Consider the following 23,468-nt stretch of genomic DNA (forward strand, 5'->3'; position numbering starts at 1 on the left):
AGGTGGACAAAGATAGAGGGATTGGGAATTCTATGTAGTGGTTCATAGTCATCTCCCAGAGTTCTTTTGCTGGGTGTAGCTGGTTCAATTCATTACTTAATCTTTTTCTTTATATGTCCTTCCCAGATATCCAGTGCCCAAATACTGGTCCATACTTGAACATCTACACCCCAGTTCATTAGCCACAAAGCCACAGTGCTCTGTACTCCAAACTTTCCCTTTTTATATCTATCCTCACCCAGCAATTAAATAAGAAATTCTATTCAATTAAAAATGTACTATTCATGAACATTCCCAGTTCTCTTTCTAGTTTCAGTCCTAAAAAACTAGCTCCCCAGATGTATCCAGATGTGTTGATATATGATAATAAGTTAATGTGTTTTACTTATTGATAAAATTGACAGTATCATACTTGTATTTCACATAACATAGAGTTGGAAACAGATGGGTGGGCTGAGATAAATTTACAGGAGAATATCCACATTGTATGAAACCATAAAGTTATCTGGTCAAATAGGATCATGTAAAATCATATATTTAGATATTTAATTCTTAGGGAAATTTTTTTACTCCACAGCTGATTGATGATGGAGATTTCAAGCTGATCCTGGAAGAAACATGTGTGGGACAAACATCAGAACATGCAGGGGGCCAGAACATGTTTACTCATGTGTTGTCTGTGATTCAGGAATATATAGCAGAGAGATCTTAAGAGTACAATCAATACTGAGGAAATATATGATTTCCTGCTTTAGTGAAACAAAATGATGTAGCACTGTAGTTAACTCAAAAATTACTTTCTGACTCTTTAATATGATTTTCTACTTTTCTCCTTGTTTGGTCTTAAGTCATTTCTCCTTTGTTGACTTACTGACTTTCGTTATAAATTGTCCTTAATAGAGTGATGCATTTCTGAGCTTGAAGCATTGGGCAAGAATATGGACATATACACATACAACCTCACTTCCATTTTCTGCACAGGAAGCCTGTTATGCCTTAGAAACTTAGTGTTCTAATCAATAAATGATTCTAGCATTGTTCACATCATAAAGTTGGACCCAGGAGGTTAAGATGAGACAGTTTTATACAAGGATAATCTATGAGGGTCAGTCAATATGCACAGCAGATAAAGGATTGGTCTTAGAGTTAAGGAGACCTGGGTTCTGTGAAACTTCCCATAGCAATCTGTTCCTAAGATCGTGGAAATGATGGTGGAATGGAGCACCAAGGGTAAAGGGTTTGGAGAGTTAGAGCTGGGCATACAGATTCAGTATCTATGGGCAGCCATGGCTAGTTCTGTTTCTGGAGAGGCAATAGTGAAATCCCCTCCGGAATCTAGGAAACTGGATACTCCAAAGTGTGACTTCTTCTCAAAACTCAGGTCATTTCCACTTGAAGATTTTTTAAAAATTCTGTTTTGTTTGAACTTAAACTTAATTGTTACTTAAGTACCAGGTCATTCTTTTAGGACCAAACTTGTAACCTAAACTTCTTCTAGTCTGTTCTGAAGATGAACTCAACCAATCCAGTTTTAACTAATGCAATTGATGGCCAAGGCTTTATGTTGTTCAGTCATTTTTCAGTCGTCTGCTTTTTTTTTTTTTTTTTTTTTGGACCCAATTTGAAGTTTCTTTGGCAAAGATACCAGAGTGGTTTGCCATTTCTTTCTTTAGCTCATTTTTATAAATGAGGAAGTGAGGTAAACAGGGTTATGTAACTTGTCCAGGGCAACACATGCTAATAAGTGTCTGAGGCTAGATTTGAATTCAGAAAGATGAGTCTTCCTGACTCTAGGCACAGAATTCTATCCATTATGTCACTTAAAATACCCAGACAACTGAATGTGTCGATGTACCAATAAACTGATATCACTCCCAAGGGTGATTATACAAGATTTAGTGTAACATAATAATGCATGGATGTTATATTTTGAATAAATACCTCATGAAAAAATGATTTGGCTACTACAGAAAACCATTTGGTGAAGGTAATCAGAAAATGTTCATTACTAGCAATTAGGTTACCCTCACACTTACAGCCAAGGTATGTATGTACTTATGAACTTATAGAAGGAATGCTTACTTCAAATTCAAAATGGAATTAATCATTTCAAGGGTATTCCTTTAATACATCAATATGAAATAAAATGGAAAAAGTAAGTTGGAGTTATATTACAAAACCTCCAAAGGAAAGACTGAAGATTTTGCATTTAATTTTAGAGGCAAAAAGAAGCTACTAAGTATTTTTGAGTAAAAGAATGTAGTTAGTTATGTATTTTAGAAATTATAATAGCTAGCATTTATATAGTTTGCAAAGTCATATATATATATATATATATATATATATATATATATATATATATATATATCATGTCATCTGATTCTTACAACAATCCTGTGAGGCAGCTACTATTATTATTCCCATTTTACAGATGAGAAAATTGAAGCTAAATAGGTAAATAATTTCCTCCAAATCTCAAAGCTAATAAATATCTAAAGTCAGATTTATTCTCAAGTCATCCTGACTTTATTCACTATATGACCTATTTGCTCCAAATCAGTTTAGATTCTGTGTGCAGGATGAATCAAAGAGGAGATAGAATAAAAGCAGGGAAGCCAGTTAAGGAAGCAATTGCAATAGTTTAAGCAAGAGGCAATGAAGGTTTAAACTATGATGAAGGCTGTATGCTGTGGAGGTAGGAAACTTTGACAAATGATTCAAAATGAGAAAGTAAGAGGAAAAAAATCAGCAATGATTCCTTTCTTGAATTTCTTGATGATTAAATTCACTCCAGTCCCATTTTCAGTTCACCTTTTTTCATTTTCCATAGTGATGTAGCCATAGTAACCTTCTTAGTAGCTTCTTTTGTTGTAACTATTTTGCGCAATCTCTCATTCAATTTTCAAAAGAACTGTTTTGCTGAGCACCTGTTTAAATGCTTGCTACAGAAAAGGTTAACATTGGGGGTAATTAACTTCTTAAAGCAGCCCATTCCATGGTTGGAAAACCCTAACTATTCTTTATTATAGTTAGCAGAAATGTGCTTGCCTGTAATTTCTTCCATTTTATCCCTAATATATCCTTTGGAGCTACACAAAATGTTTTTTTTCTTTTCCATGTAATAATCATTCAGAAAATTAAAGATATCTTTTACTTAAATTTATTTATTTTTTCTTTATTGATATCTTCATTTCATTCTCAGCTCACTTCACTTTCCTTACTGCTCTACTTCTTCACCAGTTGCTTTGGCTACCTCAGAATAACTCTAGACTTATCTTCCTGACTGGTGAATATATACTTGAGACAGTAATTTCTTGAGAGACCTCTGTCAGAACAAAAGAATAACTTAACCACAGTGACAAATCAAATGTCAGATAAAAAATGGGGCTTGCCATAAGGACTTGATAAGTGCCCTGGAAGAAATGATGCAAGAGATAAAAAATGTAATTATAAATATAGTGAGAGTTATAGGGAAAAAAAAAAAAAGAACTGGAAGGAGGATTTACTGTTTAGAACCAAAGAAAAGTATACCTTATCCAAGAGACAGATTCCCTTCAAGTTAGCATTGACCAAACAGAACTCAGTAATTCCATAGGAATATAAGAAACATTAAAAGAAAAAAAAAGAAAATTTCAAAATAGAATAAAAATATAAGGAATCTATTATCAAAAACAATTGATCTAAAAAAGCAAAGAGAGATCATTTAAGAATCACTGGATCAAATGAAAAAAGTGATGCTGTCTCCCTCGCCTCAACAACCTAGATAGAATATTTCAAAATTGAAAGCTTACCAGAGGGTAAAGTGAAAATAAAAAGAATCCACTCATTACCTTCTGGAAAAAATAAAATCACCAAAAGAAAAAAGAAAACTCCTAGTAATATCTAGAGCTTCCAAGTAAAAAAAAAAAAAATTAACACAAGCTTCCAGAAAGAAATCATTGAAGTTCTGAGGAACTACATTCAAGAGCATACAAGGTAGGGATGAGGAAGGAATAACCCTTTATATAGTGTTTATCAAATATCAGGAACTTTACAAATATTATCTCATTTGATTTTTACAACAAACTTTAAGATACTGTTATTATCACCATTTTACAGTTGAGGAAACTGAGAAAAACAGAGATTAGCTTTCTTGTCCAAGGTTACACAGCTAAATGTCTGAAAGCAGAATTGAACTCAGATCTTCCTGATTTCAGGCCCAGCACTCTATTTACTGTGCCACCTAACTACTTAAGTGTCATCAAGACTAAGCAGCTACCACTATATATGAGATATTGTGGAATACAATATTCCAATAGGCATAAGAAAAAGGCTTATGATCAAGAATATGTGTTCCTACAAAATTGAATGTAGTACTACAAAAGGAAAAAAAATGAATCTTAAGGAGTAGAAATGCTTTCAAGCATTTCTGATGAAGAGAATTGAATAGAGACTTTGAAATGTAGAAATAGTACCTAAGGGAAACTAGAAAGGTTAAACAAATAGAAATGAACATAAAGACATATAGATAATAAAATGATGAAGGGTTTGATATGATAATATGAGGGGCAGAATTGAGGGCCTTTTCAGGACTTACTGTCTTCAAGGGTCATAGAGAAAGTTAAAAGGACAAACAGAGGCACTGGGAGGTAGCCCTAATTTGTTTAGATGGTCATAAGAAAGGAAAGAAAATATAGGGAAAAGATATACACTAGTAAAGAATAGTGTAGGCAATTAGGTGACACAATGGATGTACTGAAGAGCCTGGAGGCAGAAGACTCACTTTCTGAGTTCAAATCTGACCTCAGATATTTACTAACCATATGACCTTGAGTGAGTCACTTCACCCTGTTTGCCTCAGTTTCCTCATCTGTAAAATGACCTGGAGAAGGAAATGGCAGACTACTCCAGTATCTTTGCCAAAGACTCCAAATGGGCTCACAGAATTGGACGTGCCTAATTCACTAAAACAACTACCACAATGGGAAGAAATAAAGAGGAAAATGTGGGGAATTATTATTTCTCATAATAGGATGTGGGAGAAGAAGTATATACAAACACAGAAAGGGTTTGTAGAATTGAAACAGAATTGGGTACTAATTTTCTTCCTGAATGAAACAGGTAATGAAGCGCTGAACATATTTACACATATCTATAAAGAATTTGGTGAAATATAGGATATTTGACATGGAAACTAGGAAATGGAAAGTGAAGAGGGAGGGTAGTAATGAGGAGAGAATAGATATAAACAACAAATTTAAACTTTCTAGGTGGGATCTTGAAGAAAGAACCAAAACTGTGATTAATAAGTAGGTGAAAGGAAAGCAAAAAAGAGATAGAATCAAAGCAGATCTTTTCAATTATAGAGCATTAGCACCAATCTCTTTGGTAAATAGGGAGACAAATGTCAAAGAAAGGAAAAAATACAACAGGATAGCATGGAAGGAAATAACAATTAACTAAGAACATGAAAAAAATTAGCTCAGCTATATAAGGCAAGAGGATAATAGAATGAATCAGAAAGCAAAATTCAATAACGTGGTTTTCATAAAGCATAAATGAAAAAGAAAGATTCAGAGTTCAAATAAAAGGCTGGAGCAGAATTTATTGTGACTCAAGTGAACTCAAAACAACAGGAGTGGTGATCATGATTTCAGACAAGCAAACAATAAAACTAGACAAGATTGAAAAAGAAAAGCAGTAGAACTACATTACACTTAAAGACAATTAAGACAAAAGACATGCACACATCAAATGGCAAAACATCCAAGTGTATAAAGGCAAATTTTATCAAGCTAAAAGAAGAAATAGCAAAACTGTAACAATTGAAGACTTCAATGTTCCTCTTTAAGATGCATACAAATCTAACAAAAAGATATACAAGAAGTTATAGATCTAAAAATAATTTTAAGTAATTAAATTTATTATCTTGTCATTATTTAATGAAAATCAAAGGGAATTCATCTATTTTTTGTGCCCCCAAAGTTCAAATATTGCCAAGTCTAGCTCTACTTATCTCCCTGATTAGACTTAAGACTAATTGCAGAGATGGCGTCTGATACATTTTTGAATCAGCAATGCTTCTACCTAATAATAGGTATTCAAAAATGATCATTGATTTTGATAATAATCTCTTTTTTTCTAGATATTTATTTTGCTCACTAATGTATACACCTTCACATACATGCTGGAATCAACAGCAGTCTCAACTAAGTTGGTAGCTTATACTATGCTTCTGTTCTTATTGCTAGAGTAATTGTTCTTCTTGCTCTTAATTAAGGTAGAAAAACCAGTGTACTGAATTTACAGGGCATCCAAAGCATCAGCAATTCCTTTGAAGACAGAAACAACTCAGTCTGGCAGTGAATTAGAAGGAAAAAATAATTATGGTGGTTTGAGTTAAACTTCTCTTCTGCCTCACTCTGCTATTCTAACTTATCCTCACGACCTTGGTATCTGTCAGCTGTCCTGGGGTCTTAGTTTGCCCTTATCTAGTAAATCCCTATAATTATTGTTCCCAGGTTTAAAATCTGTAGTTAAAGATATAGTCCCAACTGTGTATAGGATGACCTTGAGTATTTTACAATTGTTAAAAAAAATTTTTTTTGTTGGGCTAGATGATGTTTGTCATCCCTTCCTGCTCTAGTGTTGGATGGTTATTTCTTTTTAGAGAGAAATATAAATCCAAACAGTGATCTGGGGCCATAGGCACTCTAAGATGAAATGACCACAAAGAATTGATGAAATTGAAATAATTATGCCTTCCATATCATAGGGATTAGTGCCCTGCATTCTGGAAAATCCACAAAATTTTTTTGGCCTCCTCTTCATACCAGAGAAGAAGTCCAAATTTTTTCTTTTTCTTTTACAGGTTGTTCATTCTGCCTAATTGTAAAACTTGGGTTAAGTATTTGGTCATAAACTCTGTGTTGTCTGCTGGGTTTTCTGTGTCATCTGCAATTTTCTCAAAACTCCCCCCAAATTCCCATTTAATTTCTTATGCCAACCTGCAACACATGGAAACCTCAATGGGGAAAGTCAAAATATGGAAGATAATTGTAGCATTCCTCTTGAATAAGAAAATTCCACTTTCTGTCTTTCTATCCAGAACTATTGTAAAATGTGTTTTTTACCAAAAAGAAGAAAAAATTCTCTAAATATGTAAAGAAGACCCCAGAGACCAGGGAATGATCATTATCTTTATTCATACACACTTGCTTTCAAACTACAATTAATATATTTAACAAAGCGGATCATGCAAACAAGGAGTAAAGGTTTTAAGAAGTAAGAAAATCAATGCCAGTAATTTATACATCATTCTTGTGTTTTTTTTTTTTAATTGTAGATATGTTTGACATTCAAATGGCCTTTATGTTTCTTGGTAGTTGTTTACTGATAAAATAAAACAACATCCTTATTACAAATATAAATTTGGGGATTTTCTGGTAATTTTCCAGATTAGTACTTTTCAAATGGTATTTTTTTTGTTACAAAATTAACATCACAAAAGCAATGTTCAACTGCCCTCAAAAGTGAGTCTTTTGCTAAAAAGATCCTAAAATAAAGGTCATGATTTCAATTTTTAGCAAAATATTTAGACCCAGAGGAATTACTGCCACCATTCCAAGTGATTTTGTAGTTTATTATCACCTCCCCCCACTCCTAATCCTGGTAAAGAACCAAATTCTTTCATGAAGGGGAAAAAAAAACCCCACACACCTCACAATCATTGATTATCTACAGGCATACTCTTAAAGTGACATGATGCAAACAAAGTTAATTTCTGCAAAATTGTTAACCAGAAAAAAATGCAGCATTCAACTTTTCTTGGCTTATTTTAGAAAGAGCTCTAATTAAGTTTAATTAATGCATTTTTTTTTTCTGAAAATCAGTTTTTGTCCATGCTATCAGTTATGTAAAAAATAACCAATGGGCAGGTATGCTGCTCATTCTTTTTTATGGAAATTACATAGAAATGATTCTGAACATGGAGGAGAGGGTTATTGGGTCTGTGATGACAAAAATAAGCAAGGCAAGGCAAGGTAAGTAAGTTAAGGGCTTGCACTGAAACTAGCAGTGGAGACATCTAAGCATGTCCAAGGAAAGCTGTCCAGGAGGCTCAGGGAATCACATGACTTATAACTGATTAAAATTTCCAATTGAAATAGTAAAATAAATGAAGAATTCCAGGATTTTATATATTTTTATCTTCAGCATCTCTTTTATGGCTACAGAGAAGAGTATGGGCTACTAAGGAATCCCACCAGGACTTCCAATGTTTTCAAAATGGCACATATCTCAAGAGAAGTAAAAAAAAATTGGTGCCATTGTTTTTCACAGATGCCATTTTATGCCCTTAAAACTCTGGATTACAGCAGCTAAATCTTCCTCCAGGGTCTGTGTGCTTATTTTTATGAAGCATTATCAGTGATGGTATTTTCTAAAAAAAATGGTCTTAGCAGAATTAGCTATTAAAGTTGTATATAAAAAAGTACAAACAGCCCAGTATATGCAGCCATCCCATATCAATTTAATAAATTTTTTTTTCTTGAAGGCTAAAAAATTTCTTCTGAACATTTTGCATTTTAGTGCAGGGTTATTGTAAGGCCGTTTGAGTATTGAGTTTTACTGAAAACAGTTGTTAACAGATATAAAATCACACAGACTAGATATACTGATGTCAGAGTTCATTTCAAAGTTTCAATTCCTCCCCTCTCCCCAAAGTTTCTGGCATTATGGAATTTCACAAACCATACTCAATAATTTGTTTAAGATTATCTTCATCCACATATGATCTCATTAGTTTTCTCCTTCTGAGCGTTATGTCACAGGACCAAGTTTTCTTTTTCTCCCCCAAAGTCTCCAGAAAGGCAAAGAGAAGTCTAACATTGGTTATGACCAGTTCTGAACAAATGCATCAGTTTATATATATGGTCTTTAACTGTTTCTGGTAATTCATTGGCAAATTAGTGTACAGCCACTAATAACCAAATCCTGTCAAATTTTCCTTTAATTCTTTTCCTCTTTCTGTCCTTATCACTATTACCAGATGACTTCCATACTTCTGATGTACTGTGCTCAGAAGTCACTTTATCTCTTTTAAAAGCCCAGGACTTCACTTCCATTTCTGTGACTTTGAGGTGCCTTAGCTAAGGAAACTGGCATTTTAGATATCATCGTGATCTCAGCAATGAGAAAATTATCCAATATATGAGTGACTTGTTCACAGAACACATATAAGATTAAACACTGCCAGATGAGAGAAATTATTTGCCTTCCTGAGAGTATAAAGAAAAAAACATATAATTACACCTTTTATTTTGGTAACAAGAAAGAAAAAAAGCACAAAATGTCCCATTTTGTCCCAATGTGTGTGTGTGTGTGTGTGTGTGTGTGTGTGTGTATGTGTGCGCGCGCGCATGCGCGCGTGTGTTGATTTCTAAGGCTGATTAAAATGAGATTTGTATGACTAGTTAGGTGAATTTAGGTTTTTCCCATCGAAGTTTAACTCCTAGGGCTCTCTGTAGGAAGCCACAGCCAAGAGGGACAAAAATGGGAAGGATTCCACTGATGTCTGGTCTATATGTATTGAAACTGTTATCCTAGTTCACAGAGAGAAATATTTATGGTTTAAAATTAGAAAGTTGGGGGAGAGGAATAATGGAGACATGATTTATAGCATGTGAGAAATTTTCCCTTCTTAAGGAGAAAAAATCTTTCAAAGTACTTTTTGGGGGCACTATTAGAATTTCACATTTGCACTGATAAAGGCCAACTAATGTTTATTTAAAACAACTGGAGTTTCTTCCTTAAAATGCCATATAATAAATATTCTAATACTTTAGAATCCAGTTCAAATTTTTCCTCTTCAGCAATGACCATCATATCTCCACTAATGTCTCTGGTCTTTGAACTTCCAGAGTATGCAAGAGTATGTATATCTCATTTTCATTCTGTCCTATCCTGTTTTTGTCCCATCACTTTTTATGTGGAGGACTCTTCTTCTACTGAGATGGTTCCAGAATCCCTTTTTGCTGCCAGTAAGAAGTATATGGCTGGAACTCAATAAATACTCTTTCAGTCTAATTAAATTTGATCACTGTCTCTCCTACTCTTTGAATAGTTTCCTTGAAGACTGATGACTGAAAACTGATGTGATGTTATTCTAAATGACTAATTTAAATAGTAAGTCCAATCAAAAAGGTTTTGTTAGATTTTGCATTATTTTACAGAGATTGCAGAATAAAGGCACTAAGAAAAAAGTATTTCATTTTTAATGATTTACTTATACCACTTTTATTTTTTTTTTGCATGCACTAAGAAAAAAGCATATCATTATTAATGGGTTACTTAAATCACTTTTATTATTTTTTGCATCCATTCTCATTTTCTTATTTGACTTTAACCTGGCACTAATATCTAGGACTCAGTTGTGTAATTTTTCTCAGTCCAAACACTTATTAACTTCTGTGAAGAAAGAAGTCAGGAGAAAAAATCCCAGGAAATCAGAATTAAAACTCTTAAGGTCTACAACTATTCGATATTGTCTGGGAGAAAAAAATCTAACTCAAATAGCTTTTAAATTTTCCTAAGGCATTTGCTTCCTGAGAGAAAAATGAGTCAGAGCCCATCAAGTGGATGTAATGCTCCCAATCATAAGTTTCTAGGCTCTACAAGTTACTATTGCACCAGTCATTGGTATGGGGTAATCATTTCTTTCAAGGGAGTTTTGACTGTGAACTCTTTGAGAGCAGAAGCCATCTTATTTTTGTCTTGCATGTCTGGCACATAGTAAGGACTTAATATTTCCCGAATTAAATTCATCTTCCAAAGAATTCTATTTACTTTCATGAGTTTTAGCTTAATTGAAACGTTCTGATTCTAGATTATTTTTAATAATTCTTTCATGTAATTTTATATTGGTATTCATATAATACTGTAGGTCAGAGATCTCTTAACAACTGCCTATAGAATTCTTTATTTTTATGAGTTACTCTCTCAAAGAGCCATTCCAGGACAGGTTCTAACATCTGTCCTCAGCATATAAGATTTCAATACAGCATAAGTTCTTTAATGTCAACCCCACCCAACAACCTTGTTCCAATTGACTTCTATACCATTGTCTTTAAAAACTATTTTCAACAAATTTGCTATGCCTAAAATCCCCTTATTCTGAGCAAAGGGATTCACCCTTAGCTTGCAATCTTTTTGGATCTAAACTTTACAAGGATTATTTCCTAAGAAAATCTATGTGAAAATCTGTATGGGAATCAAAAGACCCCCTTCCAAACATGGTTCTAGGCCTGTTTTCTGAAAAGAATGGTATTTAATCAGGAACTGTCTGTATGATATGACTTGAGAACAATTAATGGTTCTAAGAACTTGTCTCATCCTTAGCTACTTCTTTGATTTTTGCTCTTTAATCAGTTTTTACTCTAGATATAGACCCTGAAATCTAACACTTCAAACAAGAATAAATTAAGTCAACTCTGTGAAGAGCCGTAAGTACATAGACTCTCAGAACCCTAGTATGAATCCTCTATAGTCCCTTTCGAATTCTGAAGCCTTGGTGTGACAAATGCCTGAAACTGCGGCTGATTGCCATAGAACCACACTTTCTGGGGTTCTGCTTTTCTCTCTTCCTGATTTTCTTTTTACCCCTGCCAGGCACTGTAGAGTCCAAGCATATAGGAACATCATAGAGAGCGCTTAACAGGCCAAATGTTAGCCTAAATATTTCTTCTTTAAAAATTGTGTATGGGGTGTGTGTGTGTGTGTGTGTGTGTGTGTGTGTGTGTGTAGTGTAAGCATAAAGAGGTTTGGCTGGGAGACATGCTTTTAAAAACAGAGGAAAATCTAACAATCTCTACAAGAGCCAATGAATAGTTCTAGCTCATATTTTTGAGTCATCAGACATTTAAAAAGTCCTTTGACTACCTTGTCTTTGGATGATACACTACAACATTCATGCTCTTCTACCAGCAGCCATGATGAAACCTGCATTCTGGAATGGAGTATTTTTGGCACAATTGGGGGACCCTTTTGCTGTTAGGATTGATACAATATTAAATCTCATATGGCAAATATTCTTCTCATGACAGCATGTTACATGCTGAGAAAATACACAGCAGCTTGTTTCACAAATAGCAGCACAGACAACATGCTTCTGGTATTCCCTGCCTCTTGAGAAGGAAACCTTTCTGTCTTTCTTTTCCCTACAAATCACTCATACAAACAAGGCCCAAGGTGCTGAAAGAAAGTCTGAGTCGGCATAAATTATGGTATTGGAAATGATCACTTTTCATTAACTTTAATAGGAAATACTGTGCATGAGCCAACAAGGAGAAGATTGCATTAAGAAGATAAGTATGTCATCTCAAAAATAAAATCTTCTGTTGCTTTATGTATGTGTATGCATTTTATAAGTAGGAGCAGACAGATATAACACAAGCCAAACTAAATCATGAAAAATAGTCATTCATTTTGGATAGTTGATCTATGTTAAAAAGTGAATATACTTGATACCAGTGACAGTCAATAGGAGATGCTTCAAGGGAAAAAAGAATCATGGCAGTAGAACATGAAACTAGAATCTAAACAAGGGGGAAGTTGCTTGGAAATGAGAACCTTCACAAATATAACACAAAGTGTGCCTTATAAAATTATTATAATACTCTCTTTATACTGCATAAGATTATATAAACAGTATAGATTAAGATTTATTATAAACATGCAAATTTTATTGCATGATGCAGATGCAAAACATAGTAAATTCCTTCTAGAAATTAAATGTTTGGGGGAACTGATTTTAATCCAGGCTAACTGATTCTACATCTCCAGGTAAGTCATTTAATGGGAAATGGAAATGGAAATGAAGTCTTTTTTGTTTTCTCTCTAAGTAAACTCAAAAGGATAAAGTTTCCCAACTTTAGGGATGGACTCTCTAGTTCAATACTTGATTAAGTTATTGTACATAGTACTTTCATAAACAACACTGCAACCTATCAAATAAATAAGTACAAAAGGGGAAAAAGGGTTACAGCTCAGTTTCTTCCTAAGTTAATAAAGTCAGTAGCAAAATATTGTGTTTTGTGAGATTGGCTAACAATGCTCTTGAATAGTGGCATAATTAACAATGGCACCCTGGATCTCAGAATAATCTCTCAGAGATTAACATGAACATAAATATGGAATTGTTACTTTTGATTTGAAATGATTTTATATGCTACCTTAGCATTGTCCTTAAAATATTTGGCCTCTTAATAGAAATGCAATTTAAAACTAGTTATCAAACCAGCCAGACATGATATGATGGATTCATGACATATTTGTCTGATTTTTCTTTTCTTTCTTTTTGGTCTTTTAAAAACTGAGAACTGATAGGCTGTGATTAGGTTATGAACAGCCTATGTTTGGGAATGTTTAGCTTGCAACTGTGTCATCATCTGCATGCTCCAGTTCTTCCTTGGTCTTTTCTAGCAATTTTTAAAAATTAACTAGTAAAGACTATGGTAATACCTGGTTCACTGAGACACCCCCTTCCCTAACACAGTGCTTACTTTAGGTGCTTTCCATGCTTCCATTCCAAAGACTGTTCAATTCCTCAGCCTATCAGATAATGATAGGATTCTAACCTGAACTCTATAGTGAGGAATTCTACTGATGAAAATTGACAGGTGAAAGTTAAAGAAAATATATCAAAACGTACCAAAATGGGTTAAGAAATTGTTTTCTTTGTAAGAGTGACAGACAACCAGCTCCTAAAACGCTAAACTCAGTACTATATCAACTTTCACTAAGACAATGTTTCTTGGTTGAAAGTGAGATCCTGAATGGTTGATCACATTTAGACTTCTAACCCTACAATTTTCAGGTCTCCAACTGGAATAAGCAACAAGAGTGAGACCTTAAAATGTTAGGAATTAAGGAACACTGTGGGTGGGACCAGGGAATTGGGTTTTTTTGTTCCTGTCGGTCAATTTCATACCGCACTCTGCAAGATGGGGTGCACAAACTGTGGGTTGACATAAGAGAACCCTTCAAAATCGGCTTGGTCTATGTTAGCAATGACCAGTTGATCAGGTGGTGTTAACACTGGCTGTCCTCGGGTAAAGAATTTGTCAAAGTTTTCTGCTCCTTTGCCACACTGTGAAAAAAGAGAGAAAAAGAGAAGTCAATGGAGAATATAAACATAAGAAATCTCTTTGAGGGGGAGCATTTGAGATTAGAGAATATGGCCTTTGAAAGCCAGGACTCATTAAATAGGAAGGATTTGGGAGGAAAAGCAGGATTGCTGGTGTTTAAAGTCCTACACAGTCAAAAGGAAATAACACACACACACACACACACCCACACACACACACACAAATTCATTTTTATTACATAAAATATTTCATCTTTAGAAGCTTCCAAGGATAACATAATAGAAACATCAAGGAGAGATGCGCTGTGGGAAATAAGCAATAATAATAAAGTAACCCTTTTAGATATTACCAGTGCCTCACACAGGCTCTATTACACTACCTCCAAGGGTAGTGAAGATTAGTTATTGCTTCTTTGAGAGTACTGTTGTAGGTTGGAAGAGAAAACAACTGTCCTATGTTGAGATGAGCCGCTCTAAGTACTATTAATTGAGTATCTGTCTTACTTTGTGCAGACTATTTGGTCAACTGGTTGATTTTTAGGAATTTGCATTTCTGATTTGGCCTAGGTGAAACTTTTAGTTTAACAATTAACCAGAAATATTGACAGGATTGTTCAAGAGTTATTTACTGTTCTTGCTGAGTTTTGTTTAAAAAAATAGACATGCTTCACTGATTTGTTTAAATCACTATCCTTTCTATCACTGGTTCATTTATTTTGCTGTTTGGGCTAAAGACCACCTCGATGAAGAGACTTCCAATTCAGACTCAAAGATGGTAAAGTCAAATGAATACTGTGGTGGGCAGCAGTTGCATCCCCCAGAGGATATTTTGGGAAAATATTTTTCAATGTTTGTTCCCAAAGAGAAGGAAGTTCTATCCCAATTGTCTGGAATCACCTCCTACTCCCAGGTTTCTAGATTTTTAATCCATGACAAAATTTCATAGCATCATATTTTCTTCTTGGATATTGCATTTACAAAACATTTTCTGCTCACAAGATAGCCATGTTGTAACTTAACTACCCAAACAAAATTTAAAAAGCAAACACTCTGAAAGGTAAGTCTGCAAAAACTGACTTTTGAATAGCCTGGGGTTTAGTTAGAAAGATTTAACAACATTGAATCAAAGCTTAATTCTGAACCTGGGTGACTTTTAAGGTCATTCCTTACTTATAAAGGCACGTATTATAATAAATAGGGCAGAAAGCTACATTCAAGTTTGTATGCTTCCTTATAAATATTTCCTTTTGTTGTCTTCTATGTATTTAAAAAATGTTTCAATGGTCTCTCCCACTTTTTTTTTTTTTTGGTCAGTTTAACACATTTATTAAACATTATGTGTCCTTGTCAAGGCAAATCCCTCTACATGCAGAAGTAATCCTAATATTTTGTTGTTGTTGTACTTCATAATTTTTTTTTGATTTTGTAAAAGACTTTTCCTGTGTCTATATAATCATGATTTTTGTTATTTTCATTAGTAATATGATCAAATTTCTCTACTTTTCTCCCTCTTTCTTCTATCCTTCTAGTCCAAGGTAGACTACAACCATCATTTGTGGTCTAAGTACCCTCCATAGGACTAATATAGATCTGAGCTGAGAGGATAAGGAAAGATACAGATATTGAAGAGTTATGAATAAAACCATTGTGGACCCTGGATTTCTTACCTCTATTCTTCAGGATATACACAGAAATCTTATTACAAGAATTATTTCACGTGCAACCTTATTAGCTGTCCATGGAAGGTAGCTAGCTCAAGCGTCTGAGGCAGCTATGTCAGAGCTCAGGCAGTCCATTAGCACACACATGAAAAGAAACAGCTGGCACTCCTTTAAATCGAGGTAGCAAATGAAAGCCCAAGCAAATATTTCCTAGATTATATACATATTCTAACTGCCTATACACATCTCCTCATCCACAAATGTGTAAGCACTATTTCTGTTGTCATGCATGATGCAAATGTTGTCTGCCAACTTGCTTTGAATAGAAAAATGGAACAGAGATCTAAAACAAACTGGGTCATAGGGTGTAAGCCTACTCTGAGTTAATCAAAGCTATCTTGACCTTCTACATTTTATTTTATTGTATTTTTTGTTTACTTTTCACCAAGTTTCTCTCTGTAGTCAAGGGATGGGTGTCAGTGAGTCACAATGTTGCTCCCTGTGTGAATGAAATATTTATCTTATGAATGGAATATTTTCTGATGTTTACATTGTACATAGAATGTTGGCCTTATAGATGGATTAATGTGAGTTGGAACTCTTTCCTTTGACACATGCTTTCTATTGACTCACAGGCAAGTCACATAGCCTCTTGAGACCCCAAGCAACAATTCTAAAATTCTAAATTACAGAAGAATTGCCAATCTGTATAAACAGAGGGAGATTCTATACTGAGAGTCTTCTTAGAAGATGAAATCTAAGGCCTAGACCAATAATAATAACAATAATGATAATAAAAGAATGTATTTCCCTTGTGTTAGCAATTCCTTAGTCTGGGAAAGGTTCTGTGAAGGTTCCAATCTGTTTGATAAAACTGTTAATGAAAGAGACCAAACAAGAATTAGTAATGTCTAGTCTGACAAACCAAAATGGGGTCATTTTGGATATGACATAAACTGGATAACAAACTGAATAAATTTTTTTGAATTAAATTGAACTAAATTCAGTGTATTTCAGCAGGATTTCACCTCTAGTACCTATTTAATTAGACCCAAAGTCTTGTTGGGGAGATTGATAGTGTCTGTGGCCTGCAGACAATAGCTTTCCTTTCATTCTGTGGGATGGACCTGATATATTCTATATTTCACAAGTCATTGGAAAGAGGCAATACATGTTTCCATCTTTACTTGGGTGTTTATTACTAAATTATACTAAATTACAAATAACATTTGATATTTGGAGACATATCTTCCCTGAAAATTGAATGGGAATACAGGATGAATAAGAGCAGTTTGAAATAAAGAAAACTAATCACAGGGGGGAAAAAACAGAAAGGACATTGAGAAAATAAAGAGGAAAAATTTATTTCAAATTGACTATAAACAGGAACTATAAAAGGCAGAGAACAGTCTTTCGTGTTATTTGACATAGCTTGATATATTTGTCTGTGGCAGTATTCATGCTTCAAGAATTTGTGTGTCACCCTTGCACAGGGCACATGCTAATCTCTGTATCATTCCAATTTTAGTAGATGTGTTGTCCAAGCAAGCACTCTGGCAGTATTTACAAAAGGATGATCTACTTTTAAATGCACATTTTCATTTACTTCACATTAGGAACTTGCTTTGGCCTGCTTGACTGTCTGTTTTTTTTTTTTTTTTTTTTTTTTGCCAACTAGCATTTGAAGTATTACACTAGGTGAATGTATTGGTATTTGCACTACTGATGCTAGTTCTGTGGAGAGTTCACTATGGAAAACTCAAGGACACTCATGAAGCTACCTTCATTCACTTCAGTTTACCTGACTGGCCCCTAGTTCAAGCTAGCATACATATGGCTTTGATTTTCTGGGATGGAATATCAACACTTCTGAACTACTAAGCAGAACCTTTGGGGCACTGAATGGTAGTTCTGTCCTCTGTTAACTCCCATCTCGGAAGATCAGCATTCTCGGGGAAGATTGTGTCAACAGCACTCTGTTGTTTCATTACCAACACAAGCAGAAACACAAAACAAGTGTTAAAAAGGGAGAAGTTAGTTTGCTGATTTGTTCATCCATGGCTCTGAAAATGTGCTCACCGAAGACTTTGAAGCCCAATGAAGCCAGTGCATTTTGGTACAGAATTTCTGGGGAACAAGAATGGATACAGTAGAATATTTGGAGAAGGGTTATCTATCAACTGTAGAGATTAAGAACTGAACTGGACTGGTATAATCACCACTTACAAAAATCTCCCCATGGATGCTGTAATGGATTTTAAGTCAAGAAGTGCTGGGTCCTAATTCTGTTTGGACATTTACTAACTGTGAGACTATGGTCAATGCCTCACAACCTCCATTTCCTCATCTATAAAACTGGAGTAATAATACTTATAATGCCTAATAGGGTTGTTAAGTGGTTCAAGTGGAACAATGTGTATAAACTGCCCCACAAACTTAAAAAACACTAAATGAAAGTCATCTGTTATTAAAAATTCTGCCTATGGGACACATACTTGGAAATGGAAATGTTTTAAAATAAAAGCAACAATAATAACATCATAACAGTTTTCTTCCATTGCTTTGCCAGCATGAAACATTGATGAACTATTCCAGTAAATGGAAATTCTCTATTCTGCAGAAAAGTTTATTCATAAATTTTCCTGTGAATACAGGGGTTAAGGCTTCATCTTCGGAAAGCTCAATTTATATAGGTCTGAAAGCCACATGTACATTTGTGGGCAAAGAATTAGACTTCTCACCTACGAAAAAAGAGTGTGAGCCTCTTGAGGGTAAGGATGGTTTTTAATCTTTGTTTTTTCAGTGCTTGGCATAGTACTCAGCACACAATAGAAGCTTAATAAATACTTACTGATTAGTTAAACCTGGTAATATGAAATAAAATCACAAGTTCTTTCTTTATACTTTAAACTTCTTACTTCTTTGTACTTTAATAGGTTTGGGGAATAGTAGGCCCTTTTGCCTAGATGGATGGACTTGTGCAGTTGCATGATGAGAAAGAATCTTGCAATGAATTGGACTTGGCAATTCATGGGCATTTATATGACTCAATACTTGGGAATTCTAGTATAGCAAAAATAGGATTAGAAACTGAAGCTCTGATTTTACTAACATAGGGAACTCATAGGTGAGGACAGTCCCTTTATTAGTGTAAATTGGTACCTGGCAACTTGTAATCTGAAAGAGCTACCTAGATAAGTAACTTGCTCAGTTGTCATATAATCAGTATATATCAGAGGTAGGATTTGAACCCAAGTCTTCCTGGACAGCTTTCTAGTGCAACATAAATGCTACATCTTTATATTGATTATTTAAAAAAAATCATTTCCCCAATACTGTAGACAAATATAAAAATTTGTAAGGAATGGCTTCAGTAGATTGGAAAACCACTTGAATGTGATAATGTACCATGGCATTATACCAGGATTAGCTCCAATAGTTACAAAGTATGAGACTGTGGACAAGTTGCTTAATCTCTTTAAGCCTAAATTTCCTCACCTATAAAAAATGGGGATGGAATACTTGTAGTAATTATTTCACAATGCCATTGAAAAGAAAATACTTTTTAAAATGTTCTATATAAATGAGCTATCATTACTATTTTCTGAAATTGGAGATTATAATAATTGTACTAGATGCCTCAGAGTTATGAGGAAAAGTGCTTTGTGAATTGCAAAACTGTGTGTAAATATAAATTTTTATCATTATCATTGTTATACAAGCATAGATGACCTCTAAATTGAATCCAGGCTCAATTTGACATATTAGATTTTCAGGACATCCAGTCAGTGTTGTCTCTATAAATCCTTTCCAATCTTCAGAATTTATACCACTATTGCCACTACCACCACCACTATTATCACCACAAACATCATCATTATCATCACTAGCATTTATATAATGCTTTAAGTTTTGCGAAATGCTTTACAAATATTTCATTTGATTTCACAACAATCCTACAATCCTAGGAAGTAGGTGCTATTATTATTTCCATTTTTTAGATGAGAAAACTGAGGTAAATAGAAATTAATTGGTTTGTCCAGGATGACATAGCTAGAAGCAGAATTTAAAGTCAGGTCTGGGGACTCCATGTCTATCATCTTAACCACTGAATCACCAGCCTATGTCACTATTATCGTCTATAATCAAAAGAACAAAAGGTCTTCTAGACTTCTCTCTCTCTCTCTCCTCCTCCTTCTCTTGTTTCCTTCTTCTTCTCTTTCCTTCTTGTCCTTCTTCCTTCCCTTCTTTGTCTCTCTCTTTTGTCATTCTATTTACTTCCATGCCACAATTATCATCTCTTTGCAAGTAGTTCCCACTTTCTACAAACTGAAGACCTAACATTCTTGGTCAACTTTATCAGTCAAAAGCCTGCTAAAAATTCTCTTCCTCAAAATTAGTTACTTCCCAACTATATGTCTAAATATTTAAAAGAGCACATTCTTAACTAAGACAATTTCAACTTCTTCAAAGTATAAGAAAGCCAAAAAGAAACACATTTTCACTATGAAGTACATTGTGAAATACTTTTAAGTGTTTCAAATGGAATGGAAAATCCAACTGAGAAAAAAAGGAAAACAATTTTTTCACCATACTTTCACAATGGCATAAGAACCAAAGTTTTTTTTTTTTTTAAATGTGTTCTTTATGATTCCACCTGAAAAATAATTTTTGCATATTTTGCAAGAAAGGTTGTTCATAGAAGCAAATTGGCTTGCAGCAACTTAGAAGTCTCTCAATTACAGGATATTTTTTGAAGTAATTTTTTTATATTAACTTAAAAATACTTCTGAATGCTTCTAGGAGACCCTTTCACTACTATAAGTAGTAAACATGGATAGTAATCATAAATAATTTTTCTTTTACAATTATGAAATTATTCCTCACCTTGGCAAATGATTTAACACAATTTAAATATAAAATACCACACTCCATTTTTTTTCTTTGTGGATCAAATGAAAGGATAAATATCCTTCTCAGATTATAGTCTATTTTAAAAAGAATTTTAACTAGCTTACTACAGTAATAACCTAACATAAGAATTTAAATGACAAAAAGTATAAAATAGTCTATTTCCAAGATAATATTTTTTTAGAATGATATTTCACAAAAGAATAAATGAATGCTTATATCTCCAATTTCTGAAAATGAACAGTCTATTGACAAGAAATAATTTAAAAAAAAAAAAAAACAATCTAGCCAAACAATCTAGCCAACAGCTAGGTGGCACAGTGGATAGAGAATCAGCCCTGAAGTCAGGAGGACCTGAGTTCAAATCTGACCTCAGACACTTAACACTTCCTAGCTGTGTGATCCTGGGCAAGTCACTTTACCCCAATTGCCTCAGCAAAAAACAAATAAACAAACAAACAAACAAACAAAAAACATAGCCATAGAGAACAAAGCATATTTGCAGTAAGGAAAATTTTGATTCCTGGAATAACTTTATTTGTACTTTTCAGGGTCTAGGCATTTAGGAATTTTCTCAATGAATTTTAGATACTGGTATTATTTGTGAAATTTTAAGTATTGAGGCATTTCAGTTGATATCTTTACTCAAATCAGATTTTAATTTATTGGAATCTACTGGCTGAATTAGGGATGATAAGAAGAATTCTGTCACTGAATTAGTCATTTCTACTCTTTGGATTTCAGATTCAGCATCTGTAAAATGAAGCTGTTGAAATAGTTTCTAGTCTACATTTTTAAAAATGGCTTTATTTTAAAAAGTGCATAAACATGTAACTTCAATATTCTCTCCTTTAGAAAATATAACTATGGTTAATGTATCTTTAAAAGGCAATGAAAAAAAAAAAGGCAATGGATTCTTGGATTATGAAAGGCTTAACTGACATTTTCTAAGAATGAGACAGCTTTGTGGTCTTTTCTAGAGATGGCAAGGTGGCAAGGTCATTTGAGAAATGGGCCTGAAATCAGGAAGACTTGACTTCAAATCCTATCTTAAACATCTGCTGTATAATCTGGTCAAGTCACTTAACCTCTGTTTATCCCTAATTTCCTACCTGTTAAGATGCAGATAATGACATCTACCTAGCAGGGTTGTTGTGAAAATCAAGTAAGATATTTGCGAAGTGTTTAGCACAGTGCCTGGCACATGGTAGATACTTAATAAATGCTTATTCCCTTTAATCCCCCTTGTTTCCTGTCAGAAGTTGCCTGAGTTTGTCATTCTGTAGAGATTTAACTATGTTGACTGGAAAAAGGACTTAAAGAACTAACCCTAATTCTTATCTTGTGAAGAAATATGAATTTTTGAGAAAAAATTTAATTGGTATCTTGAGAGATGTGAGTAGTGGGACTATATTTCCAGAATTGAGAAGTCAGCAGTTAAAGTACTTTAACTTTAACTTTGTGAACTTTCTCAAAGGTGATATGGTATAGATTATTATGTCTTTGCTTTATTGTTTTTTATGCTGTTAATAAATAGTAAAGTTAGTAATCCTGATATTTTTACTTAAGGCTAAGAAATAATGGATTTGAAAAGATGAGAAAATGTTTATGAAGGAAAAAGTATAGCTAACAAAACAAATATTTAATAATTTGGTTGGGGATTCAGAACAAATTGTTTCAGTAATAAGAAACATGTTGTAGTCTTGGTAATTAATGTAGAAATCTCAGAACATATCTCTGTTTATGAGCTCAGAATGAGAATTAAATAAGGAAAATGAGCTGTTAGCTGGTAGAGAGGTAATTATTCTTTGTTTGTCTTTCTTTCTCTAAGAGGACCATGACAGGGAAATGAGGCCATGACATGCAAGTATATTGCATTTAAGTAAGGCTATGGAGGGTCACCTGCCTCAGTTTCTCCTCCAGAACCATCTAGGTCCAGTGGTCAGACATAAATCAGTATGATCAGAGATCATCCTTGGCCTTTTTAAGTGAAGGTCTTTAACAGTCCTCAGTTTGACTGAGACAATGCTCAATTAGTGATTACCACACAAAACAACTAAATTCTCCATTTTGAGAGGAAGTCTTTTGGCTATGAGCCTTCAGAGACAATACCAAAGTAATAGATACTCTACTAGAAATATTGATGGAGAGATGATCCAGATGTCTTCATATTATTTGGGAAGGGTTATTTGGTGAAAATAAAAAGTGTGTTAAATAAAAGAAACTCAAAATCAAATATAATTTGAAGCCAGTAGTCAGAAAACTAGTTAATGGAATAACTAGCACACACAAAACTAATTAAGATGTTAAGTCTGGAAATAACAGCTGAAGTAAGTATGTTCAGGAATGAATGAGAAAGTAAGATATGAGGACATTATGATATAATTATGGTAAATTTGGGGATTTATTAGGTGGGAACCAAAAAAATGGTTCTAGTCAGGACTTGTTTTTCTGATCATACTGAACACTTTAAAAATGGTCAGAAATATCACTCTTACCTATCAATAGGCAAGCCATAGTATTAAATCTCATGTTCAATATGAGATTATGGGAGTTAAATCAATCCTTGCTTGACTCAAGTCATTTTTCTATATAAGAACAATAGGACCATAAAACAATATTTGGAGCCAGATCAATTTTTCCATCTTAAAGTGAATAGCAATTTTGATTACATGAAACCATATAATAAAATTGGGTGAGTCTGCAGAAGGAAATAGGGCAGAAGAAAACGCTGGTTATTTTCTTTGTTCTGGGGCTGTGCTAAATCATCTTTT

General features: G+C 33.9%; 1 protein-coding gene and 1 non-coding gene across 2 annotated transcripts in view; both read right to left on the reverse strand.

Moving 5' to 3' along the window:
• Positions 1–9,764: 9,764 nt before the first annotated feature.
• The window catches only part of PRKCA (protein kinase C alpha), a 466,501-nt gene continuing 452,797 nt past the window's right edge, over positions 9,765–23,468 (reverse strand). Inside the window, exon 17 of the mRNA XM_031965668.1 lies at positions 9,765–14,125. Within this exon, the coding sequence (XP_031821528.1) occupies positions 13,961–14,125 (165 nt within the window). The 3' untranslated portion in view covers positions 9,765–13,960. The remainder of the gene's footprint in view (positions 14,126–23,468) is intronic.
• LOC111720558 lies at positions 17,232–17,335 on the reverse strand. Its single transcript, XR_002770198.1, has one exon. It is a non-coding gene; the product is annotated as a U6 spliceosomal RNA (small nuclear RNA).

This window comes from Sarcophilus harrisii, chromosome 4, assembly GCF_902635505.1.
Source record: "Sarcophilus harrisii chromosome 4, mSarHar1.11, whole genome shotgun sequence".
NCBI lineage: Eukaryota > Metazoa > Chordata > Mammalia > Dasyuromorphia > Dasyuridae > Sarcophilus > Sarcophilus harrisii.